This window comes from Rhipicephalus sanguineus, unplaced genomic scaffold, assembly GCF_013339695.2.
Source record: "Rhipicephalus sanguineus isolate Rsan-2018 unplaced genomic scaffold, BIME_Rsan_1.4 Seq116, whole genome shotgun sequence".
Classification (NCBI taxonomy): Eukaryota; Metazoa; Arthropoda; class Arachnida; order Ixodida; family Ixodidae; genus Rhipicephalus; species Rhipicephalus sanguineus.
The window spans coordinates 1-13850 of record NW_023614420.1 but is presented as its reverse complement, the minus strand read 5'-3'; the positions used below and the strand labels follow the sequence as shown (position 1 = coordinate 13850).

The window sequence follows — 13850 nt, the reverse complement described above, 5'->3', positions numbered from 1 at the left end:
GAAGGATTGTCGGTCAAGCTCACCTGCAGTTCCTGCCGCGGAAGACACGCCTCAAGTATGTGCGACCCCAATTACCGGAGGATTTCGACGACGACAGGCCCATGAGGAAGCGCCACGGTGTGTGTTTCTTCGAACGCTCTTTCGGCCTGCAATAACGAATCGTCCACTGGCCAACCACCTAAGGACAACGCGGTGTACCTACAGACATTCCGCACTGAATTGGCCAACAAAGACAGGAGGCAATGCGTTCGAGGGATTCTGGATGGAGGAAGCCAAAGAAGTTTCATCAAGGAAGATGTAGCTCGTATGCTTAGTCTGAACGTGGTCAGACAGACACGGTTGTCACTGAATACCTTCGGAAGCACTTGCTCTTCAGGCGCCACAAAAGCGGAACGAGGTTGAAATACAGCTTCGAAAATAGATACAACAAGGCTGACATTCGCATAGAAGCTGTAGTCGTCCCTGCCATTTGCCACGATGTGACTGTACCGTCAGCGAACAACATATTTATTCAAGAATTAAGAGGACAAGGAAAGTTGCTTGCGAACGACTACTGGCCTAAGGACGCAAGAGACACCGGAATCGGTTTGCTAATAGGTTCGGACTATATGTGGCAAGTAATCACCGGTGAAGTTGTCCGAAGTCCAGACGTTCCAGGTCTAGTAGCAATGGAGACATTATTTGGTTGGACGGTACAGGGACCTATTAGCCACAAGACCCTTTTGGACTGTGGAACTCATCTCCTTGTCAGCGTCCTGCGTGTTGATGCAGCAGAAGAGGAATCGACAGCAGAAATCCTACAGTCCTTCTGGCGACTGGACTCTATGGGCATTACTGACTCCAGCGAATGTCTCTCCGACCGGAACCTTCTACAGTTTAAGGAGACCGTTAGGAAGACTGGCGGCCGGTACTCGGTGGCACTACCATGGAAAGAAGATCGCAAGCATCTTCTAGGCGACAACCGTGACACAGCAATTAACCGGCTTCACAAGCTCGTCAAAAGGCTCTCTCAGCATGGTGGCTTAACAGAGAAATATGACACGACAATACGTCAATACTTGCAAATGGGACATGCTGAAGTGGTGCCGGACCGAAACGCTGATAATACCGTGTACTATATGCCGCATCGCGAGGTTGTACGAGAAGACTCGCTGACCACAAAATTGCGAGTATTGTTCGACGCGTCATCGCATGCCAAAGGATACATGTCACTCAACGACTGTTTGGACAAAGGAACCAACCTTAATCCTGATCTGCTTCACGTGTTCCTTCGTTTTCGATGCTACCCGATAGCCATCAACGCCGATATCGAGAAAGCTTTCCTGCAGATAGAAATACAGGAACCGGACCGAGATGCCTTTCGGTTTCGTTGGTTTGAGAACGTGCCTCGTGGTGTAAACGACAGCATAGTCGAATGGCGAATGACACGTGTACCATTTGGATCGACATCAAGCCCTTTCCTGCTGATGGCAACGATACATCACCACTTGGACAACGTTGGCGGAGAACAAAGAACATTGGCCCGAACACTGAAGCAGAGTTTCTATGTGGACGACTTGCTTATAGGAGCCGATAGTTTTGACGAAGGCTTAGACGTGTACAACAAGGCAAGGTCGATCTTGGAAGACGCTGCAATGAACCTGCGGAAGTGGAAGACAAATGACACTCGGCTCCGGGAAGTTTTCTCGAATAACGAAGAGTTTGTGGAAGGATTTGACGGTACTTCAGCAATGGTTCTAGGTATGCTCTGGAACACCGAAGAAGATTACTTGGCATGTTCTTCAAAGTCTGTCACGCAGTTCCTGCTTTCGGGGAAGGAGAACACGAAGCGGACCATCTTAAAAACAGCTTCCAGAATATTCGACCCTCTCGGCATTCTTTCGCCTTTCACGGTAACTGCGAAAATCTTATTCCAGAAGCTATGGTTGTTACGGACACCATGGGATTCCAAGTTACCTATTGAAATCGAGAAGGCATGGAAAGAATGGTGTTCTGAAGTTGCTCAGCTACGCCTTATTAAGATACCATCGCTACGTCATGAGTCATCCGAAAGCAGAAATCACCACGACGCAAGTCCATATCTTCGTTGACGCTAGTCCAAGGGCTTATGGAGCATGCGCATACCTTAGAACAGTGGACCTCAATGGCCGTTGTGGTACGAAGATCATCGTAGCAAAGTCTCGAGTGGCACCCATAAAATCCTTGACAATGCCAAAGTTGGAACTAATGGGTGCTATTGTAGGAGCGAGACTACTAAAGTACCTCAGGAAGTCATGGGACACCGTACAGTTCGCAAATATCATGTGGTCAGACTCTACAATTGTGCTGAGCTGGATTCGTGCACAGCAAGATAAACTCAGCCCTTTTGTGAGAAACAGAGTGGCTGAGATTTCTGACTGTACCGACAGACATCAATGGCGTTATTGTCCTGGAGAGGAGAACCCATCTGATTATCTTACACGGGGCTTATCAGCAGCAGCGCTTCGGGAATGCCTCAGCTGGTGGAACGGCCCAGAATGGTTGATTCAGCCCGAAACCACTTGGCCGGTCGAACCCCATCCGGTTGGCGTTCCAGAAAATGACAACGAACAAGAAGTTCCTCAGACAGAACTACTTCTGCACATACGAGAACCACTTGAAGATGTCATAAACGTCAAGAAGTACAGCAGCTTGACCAGGCTTCTTCGTGTTACGGCGTTAGTTAAAAGATTTGTGGAAAGAACACGGCGTACACCAGAACCACATACGGGGCCTATTGTCGCAGAAGAGTTGAATTTGGCCGAGAAGTTCTGGATAATACGAGCTCAGCGAGAAGCTTTCTCTCAAGAAATGGGGCAAGTGTCCAACGGACTCGATATCTCAAGACCATCTATTCTTCATGACCTGCATCCATTTTTGGATACAGAAGGACAACTTCATCTTCGTGGACGCCTACAGAGAGCGCAACTCTAAGTTCAAGAAAAACATCCACTGATTTTGCCTCAGAACCATGACTTCACGAGACTAGTGATTATGGAAGCGCATTGCCGTGCTTTACATGGCGGTGTATCAGCTACACTGACAATACTTCGTGAGCGGTTCTGGATTATTCATGCAGGCTAGGAGACAAAGAAATTGATCCACAACTGTTACCTCTGCAAACGATTCCGAACGAAGCCCATGAATGTGGAACATGCCCCACTGCCAGAAGATCGAGCTACTATGTCTCGCCCGTTTGAAGTTGTCGGAATCGATTTTGCAGGCCTGTTGTATGTGAAATTCAACAAGCGTGAGGCCCAGTGTACCAAGGTTTATATTGCGTTATTTACCTGCGCAACAACAAGAGCTGTACATCTCGAACTGGCAGACTTCCTCTCAGCGGACAGTTTCATTCTTGCCTTCAGGAGGTTTTTTGCTCGTCGAGGAATGCCTAGAACAGTTTACTCTGACAACGCGTTGACGTTCAAGAAGGCAAGCAAAGAGCTGCGGGACATAGGGAAACTTATAAGTGGATCCCCGTTTGCTACATTTCTCGCCAACCATCGAATATCGTGGAAATTCCTTGTGCCCAACGCCCCGTGGTGGGGTGGCTGGTGGGAAAGGCTCATCCGATCGATCAAGTCAGCTCTTCGAAAAGTTCTTGGGAAAAGCAGTCTAGGAAGCGAAGAGTTGATGACATTACTTCTAGAAGTCGAAGCTGTGATCAACTCTCGTCCTCTGACATACACGTACACGCAGGCAGGAGAACCGTCACCGGTGTGCCCGGCTCAATTTCTCATCGGGAGTTCGATCCTGGCTCATCCGGAACCTGACCGATGTGAAACTTCAACCTGGCCGCAGACTACTAGGAATGGTGTTATCCGGAAGCTGGAGTATCGTCAGAGGCTGTTGAATCATCTGTGGCAAAGATGGAGAAAGGAGTATCTCCTGGAATTGCGGTCTCTGCATCGGTATCCGCAAGGATCTAACCGAAGTTTAACGGTAGACGATGTCGTGCTACTACAAGACGACAAGAAGAATCGGTGTTTTTGGCAGCTAGGTCGAATATTGAAGTGCACCGCGGTCGTGATGGTCTGGTGCGGGCTTACACCATCAAGACACCAGACGGAAAAGTGTTTAAAAGACCCGCTCAAGCTCTGCATCACCTGGAAATGCCTACTACTTCTGGGGCGGGGCAGGATGTAGAAAACAATAAATAAACGCAGCCAGCCAGAAAAGGCAAAGAAGAAGAGGAAGTGAGAACACGTTCTATCATGGCGACACGATGGCTCCCGGCTCAGTTTTTCTGTACCCGCTAATGTCGTAGCGTCTACAATGACCACTACTCTCCTCTTTTCAGATGTCAACAACTCGGAGGAAATTATGGTTCCTTACACTGACTACGAGACCTGCTTTGTCGGCATCATTCGGTCTTCCGACCAGGATGGTAAGGCATGCCGTTATTTTAGATAAATCTATAGCCTAAACGTGTGCTCTCAGTACTAAGTGTACTATAAACTTAAATATTGCATATCGGTCCTGCGAAATCCCACAAGGCGGTGGCAGGGTTCAGAAAGAGAGATTGACAACCACTCGTTTGCAGCACAAAACTAAGAAGATTTTTCGGCAGCTAAGATGATTTCGTTCCGAGAAATTTGTATGGATTTCCGTGTGGCTTCGTGCTACAAACGGGTGGTTGTCAATTTCCCTCTTTACACTTAAAGTACAATAATTTTCAAGGTTACACATGCCAAACCAGGATATGATTGTGAGGCGTGCAGTAGTAGAGGGCTCAGGAAATTTCTACCACTTCCTCTTCGTTAACAGTTTCAGCTTTTCTAGTTGAAGGCACATGCTTGCATAAGTATAAAGAAGGACGTCCCAGGGCATATGGCTGAAGGATGTTATAGGTACTAGTCGATTACAACAACCAACTTCGAAGAAGTTATACAAAGGAAATGTATTGCAAACTGCAAATATTGGAAAGTAAACAATTATAGGTAGAACAAGAGCACTGCTTAGAACATTTTACAATCAGAGCAAACAAAAAAAGCATTCGGCAGGTCGCACTTTCAGTGAGAGTGTTTTTTTAAAGAGCTAACGATGAAGACTGCTTAACATTTAGAGGGAGCCCGTTTCAAATCGACAATCATTTGAAATAACTAGCGTGTTTTCCGAAGTTGGTAGGGACTAATAAATTCTTAGCTGCAAACGTTGTGCGATTGGAGTTAGCTGGAATTGCATTGCAAATACGTTCGCAGAGGAGGATTGTTCATTACATTAAATAATGCTATCGATAAATTATATTTAACAAGACTATGTAGTGAAAGTATTCTGTTATTGTGAAGCGTGCCAGAAACACAGCAATTGGATGAGCTGAACGATAATATACGGCTGGCTTTATTCTGTAAATATTGTAGCGGTGTTATAAGTGTTCGATGAGTGGTACCCCATGACATGACACAGTAATTCAGGTGGCCGTGAACTAAAGAATAATACAGCGTTACTGATGTTGATTTGCTGAAATAATACCCAGCTTTAAGTAAACTTTTAATACCACGAGCAAGCTCGCGTTTTTAATAGGCGATATGTTTTGTAAATTTTAAGCTTGAATCTAACAGAAATATATGACCATTAGTCTACTGTACTGAATACATGAGATCTAAGGATGACAGTGGGAACGAATTCTGGTGCTATATGACTCGAATGAAAAAACTTAGCATCCACCTAAATATAAGCAAACGGGCCTCTAGCATTTCGTCCCCATCGAAATGCGAGCGCTGCCTTCGGAATCGAACCCGCGACTTTCGGGACTGCAACCCAGCACGTATAACCTCGTGTGCAGTGGACCCAATTACATTGGACGATAGGGTGATTTCTTGTCCTTATATCTTGGTATGCTTATTTTAGTACAAAAGCACTACTTGTCTCAGTGCGTAGCCCTGCCTTTATTGAAAGAGGATGAAGAAAAAAGTTTTATTGACCCTAGCGTCATATAGCTTGAATTATATATTCTTCCTAAGGGGAGGTAGGCTGCCGGGCCATGCCTGTCAGCCGCCTCCCTGCATCTATGGCCCAAAGATGGACAACGGGTTTGTTGGACGAAAATATTTTTTCTCACGCCACAGTTCGGGGAGTGAAAAGGAAAGTAGGTGGGGGAGGGTCACCTCTGCTGCTCCGTAGAATATCTTAAATGCAAAAATGGGGCGCAATAAAAAACAGGGAAAAAAGAAGAGAACGACGACTTAGGTGCAAAGTCACAACTTGATGTTTAATGAAGAGGCAGCGCATATATAGCTTACAGATTAAGCACATGGTACAGTTTCTGTCGCCTAAAAAGAAAATGACTTTGCACATCAGATTTGTGAAAGCCCAGGCGTCAAAACGAAAAAAAAGGGGGGGAATAAAAATTTTGAGGAAGAAGATCGGCAAGCACGGAGGCCCATCGCCATCGGCTGGCACACACCGAGAATTCGCACTCTGGCTAGCCCTGCGTGCTGCTGCTACGATCGTCGCTCTCGTAGAATCCTCAATAAACCCCCCGTAACAAGTGATGGAGCTACGGGGTAAGCAAATCTGGAACTACGCAACGGGAAACTCAAGCCCTCCTCTACAATGACGGAAAGGGGATCAATGCAACAACAACAACCCGGTGCCACGGTGACTACAGTGCTCTGCCCTGGCCCGTTCCCTCAACGCGACCCACCAATCTTAAGCGGTGCAGAAGAGCAAGGTGTGGAAGACTGGCTCGCTGAATACGAACGACTGAGCCTGATAAACCGCTGGGACGACGCAGGAAAGCTAAACTACCTGTCATTTTATTTGAGCGGTGTCGCCAGCCTGTGGCATCGAAACTGCCAACGTGACCTCCCGACATGGGCTGCCTTCAAAACTCACGTGACAGAGATATTCGGGCGGCCCGCCGTTCGCAAGCTTCGAGCTGAGCAACGTTTGCGTGCTTGTGCGCAGCAGAGCGGTGAGAATTTCACAAGCTACATAGAAGATGTTCTTGACCTATGTAACCGCGTAGATGTAGCAATGACCGACGCCGAGAACAATAGGCATATCTTGAAAGGAATCGAAGACGATGCCTTTTAGATGTTGCTAGCGAGGAAGCCATCAACAGTCTCTGACCTAGTCAGCCTTTGCCAAAGCTTCGATGAACTGCGCAAACAACCTGCAGCCACCCGCTAATCTCCGCCACCCGCGACTTCAATGTCCGGCTTGGCTGTTGCTCCCGATAACACGTGCCTGCTTCAACGGAATAAGGATTTCGTTCGAGAAGTCGCTCGTCAGCTTTCGCTGATGCCGCTTATTCACGGCCCGTCGACTTCTTCACTGGCGCCCGCTCTCCAGAACATCATCAGGGATCAGGTAGCCGATCAAGTTCCACAATCTCTCCTTCAGGCTCCAACAGCTCACAGTTATGCTCCCCTGACGTACGATGAAGTCGCTTCAAGGCCTGCGCTGCAAAGTAACGGCCCACGTTGCCCGCATATGCGCCCGCCAGGATCTTTACCTGCCCGACCAGCAGTACAGTACGCACGAGATGAGGATCACTGGCGCACAGAAGACAACCGTTCTATTTGTTTTCATTGTGGTCTTCCTCGGCATGTGGCACGTTGCTGTTGCTTTCGTGTACCGAACGTCTCCAACAATATGCGTCCACCATGGGTCACGTATGCGCCACGTCAGCCCCGCCGTAGTTATTTCGACGACAACGATTCTGCTCCTGTCGCCGAGGTAGCATTCTCCCCTCGCCGTTCGCCTTCTCTGCAAAATCTCGAAATGTGGTAGCAGGTGGTGATGTCGTTATACGAGTTTAGCGGCTCCCGATTCGGGTTCTCCGGATCAGAGGCTCTACCCACCGCTCGATGGACGAATTCTCGAGCATGGTAGTCAGCGATGTGGTAGATAAAGAGATCACAGCTTACATCATCTGTGCGCCTAGTTTCGTGCTGCTTAGCGGGCGGAGCCCTTAAATAAAGTCGTTGGGGCCCAGTTTAAACGTAGATGCATCACTAAATTGTTTGTAGAACACGACCCGGCACAACACGGAACGAATGGGTGCTTACAGAGTTTGGTTATGGTAAGGAAGAATAATTGAAAAACAAATATAATGCAATAAACATTATGGCAGTACGAAAGCATGCGATCTCACGGACTCTACTGTATTATTTGTAGGTGCTTCATATCACTTCACATTAATTCGAGAAAACGTAAATATAAAACGCCAGGCCTGCGAGGAAAGCGCAGCACAGTCACAGCGAAAGCAGGAAGAGCGGCATTTCTAGAACCCGTTGTAAACTCTCTTGGGGTTACTAATACAAGAACACTAGCAAGGTACCCACTACGCTGTAAATCACAATATTTGTGAAGTTGGGAAGCACCTACAACGCCATTCTTCATCATTGTGCGCAGAAGCGAGGTTCCAGCTACACATATGTAAGGCATTATGTGCACTTTGTTTACGTGACGACTGATGACGATGAAGAATTGTGGCTCAGCCCTTGTAATGGGTTGGAAGCATCCAACAGCCCACACGTTGCGCAATTCGCATTGTGTGACGCCTGGTTACAGAATTCGCCTTGTGGGGTGCGTGGTCGTTATTTCACTCTTCTACCACACTAAATTACATATGTTAATATGGTTCCTTCTGGACATGAAGCCTGTCTTCTTGCAAGGCAGTTCCAAGCACCGGCATGGCTCTGAGGTACAACACTGGGCTCACACGCAGAGGGCCCGGGTTCGAACCCCGTTCCATCCTGCAAATTTTTTCTTATATCGTTTTTTTCCTTATTTCGAGCGATACCGGTTACGGACACCGGCGGCGGCGGCGGCGGCGGCGGCGGCGGCAGCGGCGGCGGACAACTACGGCAGCAAAAACGGCCGTTGAAATGGTCTCATACCAGCTTTCGCTGTAAAATGCATATAAACAACGCGGAGTGTTCGGGCATTCACCGCATGGCGCAGGTCCTACAATGAGAGGTATATAAACCACGCAGCACTTTGTACGGCTCCATTTCAGTGAGCTACCTGAAATTTATCACAGAAAATTTCGCAACTTATTTCTCACCAACGTCAAAAAGTATATTGCGGTAAACTGTAACGCGGCATAAAGAGATTGATAAACAGGAAGCGGAAACACGCACGTGGTGCGCATCATTCGCGACCTGAGTAAATGCAGAGAAACGCGACTAGAAACCTTTGCTCTGCCTACTTGTACATCTGTCGTGCAACCGTAGAACGACATGCATTACCATGAAATTGAATCGCGAACTTGTGCAGGAGTCCATAATTGGACACGAAATCTAAAGTTTCAGAAATATATCCAGAAGGTGAGTAACGAGGAATCCTGCTTTAATAAAATGATACAAGCTGTGACGATATTTGGTAGGCGCACAAGATCAGCCATTTTAAAACGATACTTGCGTTTGAAAGGCACTTTTATTTGTTTAATCCCTGATGTCCGGCGAGTGAATGATCTGTTCAAGAAGTTTGCAAAGTGAGATTGTTATGATTAAACTTCGTGGCGTAGGTCTTCGAAATACCATGTATAGAGATACTTCCCAGGCTTGAAAGATAGAAGCAGTAGACAGTGATTATAATTGCAATAGTGCACCAATGCTTCAACAACAATTTTTATAAACGTACACACCTTTCCCAGTCTTCTTTAGCTGATATTACAATTATTGAAACACAGTGTAGTGACACATAATCTAGAGTGTTCTTGAAGACCAGGTAGCTTCTGCACAGAGCGCAGACAATTATTATGTGCATAGATATTTGCGTTCATACGTCCTAAAGCTGTTAATATTGTATTCTCGGTGAAATATAAATATTTATGACGCCGTATGATAATGTGAAAACGTCACAACAATGCAGAACCAAATTATACAGTTGATCCATAGAGCTGGTGGTGATGAGTACATGCCCGCGCAGGCTGAGAGACTTGGCGATATCGATGTCAGAAAAACCGCGACGTGTCCATGAATCATATAAGAATGTTATTCCACTCCATTCCATGAATCGTACGTGCTGCAGGTGAGCAACGAGAGCGAAGCGTCGTGGAAGTTTGTCGCCCGAAGTTCATAGAAGCGCCGTCATAGGTCCGCCAAGCACTCATACAAGGCACGCGGGGCTTATTCAGAATCATTGACGACTTAACAGCACAATAAAAGCCAGCTTGGTAACCACGTCTGGCTTAGTCGCACCAAAAGCATAGGGATCACTGGGGGGTGCTTTTCCACAAATGCATTTTCGAAGCTGGAAGTTCAAGTAAAACTCATCATATGATAAGGGCGACGCATTGATCTCAGAACGATGCAGTGTCGTTCTTGTAGAATGGAACGGCATTGCCGGCAGGGGCGGTAGTGTGGGAAGGATCGGCAGTGCTAGTGATGTCTGTGCTAAAAGCGCTGAAGGCGATGGTTGCAGCACGAACAACCTCCGCGAAGACGAAGCTTCTCGGCACAGCACGCTAATAGGTCAAAGAAAAGGCTTGCCGCCCTTCCCGGACGACATCAGCGACAGACACCACAGCCGATGTCATAGCAGCAAGCCAGTCCACGATTTCGAAGTTCCAGAACAAAAGGGCTCAGATTACTTCACGCGCAGACATGTCCCTGCTCTCAGCACGAACGAGCGAATTGTTCGGCGAGTTAGAGCGATCATACTGGCCTTGCTCCTGCTCTGGCGCGGCGGCTGCATTTTGGATGGAGGCGAAAATGTTTGAGGCCCGTGTACTTTCATTTAGGTGCACGTTGAAAAATCCCAGGTGGTCGACATTTCTGGAGTTTTCCACTAAGGCGTCTCTCATAACCACATCGTGATTTTGGGACGTTAAACCCCAGATATTATATTATTATTATTATTATTATTATTATTATTATTATTATTATTATTATTATTATTATTATTATTATTATTATTATTATTATTATTATCCTGCTGTGGTGCACGTTCGATCTCTGTGGCTTATTTCCTGAAGACTGCAGCGGTTATTGGCGCAAAGTTTGAGATTGGGCTAGGTGGTAATCCATCTTCAACAACCAGCACTTTTGTGAGCGCTCACTTGATGTGGTATGATGACATATATAGATGTGCGTTTCATCAATAAACCCTCAGTTGAATACAGCGCTTGTCTCTCCTTTTGTGTCTCTTTTCGATTCTACGCTGGTTGCTGAAAGTTATCGGCGGTTGAAATCCCACAAAGCAACATGACAGTTGCTCTTTCACTCTCCGCATGCGATGCCTTAACTGTTGTTCTAAGGCCATTTCGGTGCCAGCAATGCGTTAATACGGGCCATATCTTTAATAAGCAACATACGGCGAAAGTGTCGAGAACGTGGCAGTGGAAGATGTTCGATGTAGTAAAAGTCCTCTCCCGCGAAGCATCACAGGTCTGCGCACTATCCAGTAGGGCGGAATACGCACCCGTGAGTTTTTGTCCGGAGCACCACTATTCAGCAGCGCGCTTGAACTTGTTTAGTCTATCCAAGGCCGGACTAGGGAGGCGCGCGGCCTCTCCAGTCTAGCCATGGCCATTATATATTTTAAACCATGGCCTCGGCCTACTCTGGGTACGTTCGAGAGCGTGCGATACACAGAGATTTATGTTGTGGCAGGGAGGTGAACCAGAATTGTAGCATCCGGTTTGCTACCCTACACTAAGGGGAGGGGGAAAGGGAAAGAAAGATGGAAAGGACAGCGGAGAGAAGAGCAGGGGCGCGATAAAAAAAATATAAACAAAAGGAAGCTGTAGATCGGCAGTACTAAAGCCTATTCAATAGGCCACTGGCACGCAAAAAGTTCAGTAAGGCCTTAAATGATTTTCGCTGTGCAGACAGTTCGGGTCGGCATTCCAGCACTGACTGTTCCGACAGGGGTCTGTCGTCAAGGCGGGCCAACACAGCAGCTAGCGACAGTCTGTGCGAGCTGTAGCGAGGGCAGCGACAAAGACTTCCTAAAACGTGAAAGCAAGCAGTCTTCACTTATAGAGTTCTGAATAGGTGTTTCCTTTACGATTACGCAAACGTAACCTGTTCTTCGTGAATGCTCTATTGACATAGATGCTCTATTATTTCATTGTCGTCATGGCCATCTGCGTGTACGGTACATGCAAATGACGAGGTCGCTGTGGTTATACCTATATACTATGGAAGCATGGATTGGCGCCAGCAAAGATATTCAAAATGAATTTAGAGAAGTTGCGCCAGAAGTGATTTTAAACATATTTAGGCGTTTATATCGCCAGCATTGCGTCCCTGCAATCATCGCACAGGAGCGTGGCTGATCAATTGGATAAAAACTCAAACAGGGGCTTGTACCCACTAAAAATTACACGATGTATTCCCGGCGTGCTATCGAGGTTCCGTCCTCTGGTGCAGTAGAGATACTATACATACATTAATACATTACTACATTACCGGAGGCTCCTAAAAAAAGCCCGCACACCTGAAACACTCAGGTAAAGCAGCAATACGCGCCCATGAAGTGGGAGGCGCATGTGCCAAGCTCTGACATGGCCTACCAGTAATCGCTGATCAACCAAGTTAGACGGGCGGCTACGGTGAGTGGCACCGTCCACTAAGCTCGCCCCCAATAAAAATAATTTATCTTCGAATATTACCACGAAAGCATTTTATGCCGGGTTCCACCAAGGCTTCAATGACATCATTTTCGTCTTGGAAATGACGTTGGTAAAAAGCACACCAACAGATGACAAAGGAAAACTACAAAAAATGTTTCGTTGACGCGGATCACCTGGGTGTCGAACTCACGACCTCTCGGTCCGCAGCAATAGTTGACGGACGCTCTACCTACTGCACTACCGAAGACCATACAGGAGGCTTTAGAAACGCGTCTTATATTTCTCAAGATTTCTCCGCGAGATAGACGCCAGCGGAAAGTGGAACGCCTTCGCTCGTTTACGGGTCATGATACGAACTCTGCCTCTCGCGATCCTGAAGCGCTGTGTGGTATTGTATGCATGCCCAGAGCCATATGTTACCCTATTATTTGGGATCGTACACCTTCCCGTTTCTCTCCTCAAGTGACTACGCTATGAATGAGCGCATATATCGAGCACAAGGTTTATTATGTGCTTGTTGATGCCATCTTTGCGTGGGATTCACCGTATGCTGTGTCCAGGTGCATGTTAGCTGCTCCAACTGCCACAAAGGTTTAGTCATGATCACCGACGTTAGTCGTCGGGATGGAAATGGGCCGCCAGGAGTCAACGTTGGTGCATCCATGTTAAATGGTGCTGTAGCAGCCGAATACCAATATTTACTGCGCAAGCTCTTACATGTCAATATACAACCAACTACTTCTGTGAAGACTCGTTTCACTTTCGTGTGATACCTATTCCTATGAAGGAGGCATCAACCATACTTTGTTGTTTTGTTCTCTTCATCAGACACGCCACAAGCCCTATCACTTCGTGTCCTCTTATTTGAAAGCTTTGATAATCGTTGTCTCACTGAAAAACAAAGCATCAAGTTTTCCCAGAACGAACGCTAGAAGTTAAAGACCATGCTGTTTTCTTTACTCAGAGATTATTACTATTGTAGTAATATTGTAATAATATTACTATTATTACTTTCAGATTGCATGCTGTGGGTTGAAGTTGACTTCCTGGACTCCGTGCCCCGACGCTGCATAGAAGCTTCCAAATACTTCTGCAGTATGACGTATCAAATGTACAATAAGGATGTCTGCAAGTTTTAAAGTGCGAAGAAATATATCCATCCATTTATATGTATAAGTGTAAAAATATACAAATATATAAAACAGTGGCTGCATTCTTTTCACTGAAGTGTCGATGGTTGTCGCGTTCCAAACAGTATATTCAGGAAATGTTACAGTAACTCTCACGCGCTTTCGAAAAA

General features: G+C 46.6%; 1 protein-coding gene across 1 annotated transcript; it reads left to right on the top strand.

The window, feature by feature from the left end:
* Positions 1-668: 668 nt before the first annotated feature.
* LOC119376300 (uncharacterized) lies at positions 669-4405 on the top strand (the record flags this gene model as incomplete). Its single annotated transcript, XM_049411397.1, has 2 exons — positions 669-1740; positions 4319-4405. Coding segments are annotated over exons 1-2 (1159 nt in total), but the record flags the coding sequence as incomplete, so codon positions are not given.
* Positions 4406-13850: the final 9445 nt, after the last annotated feature.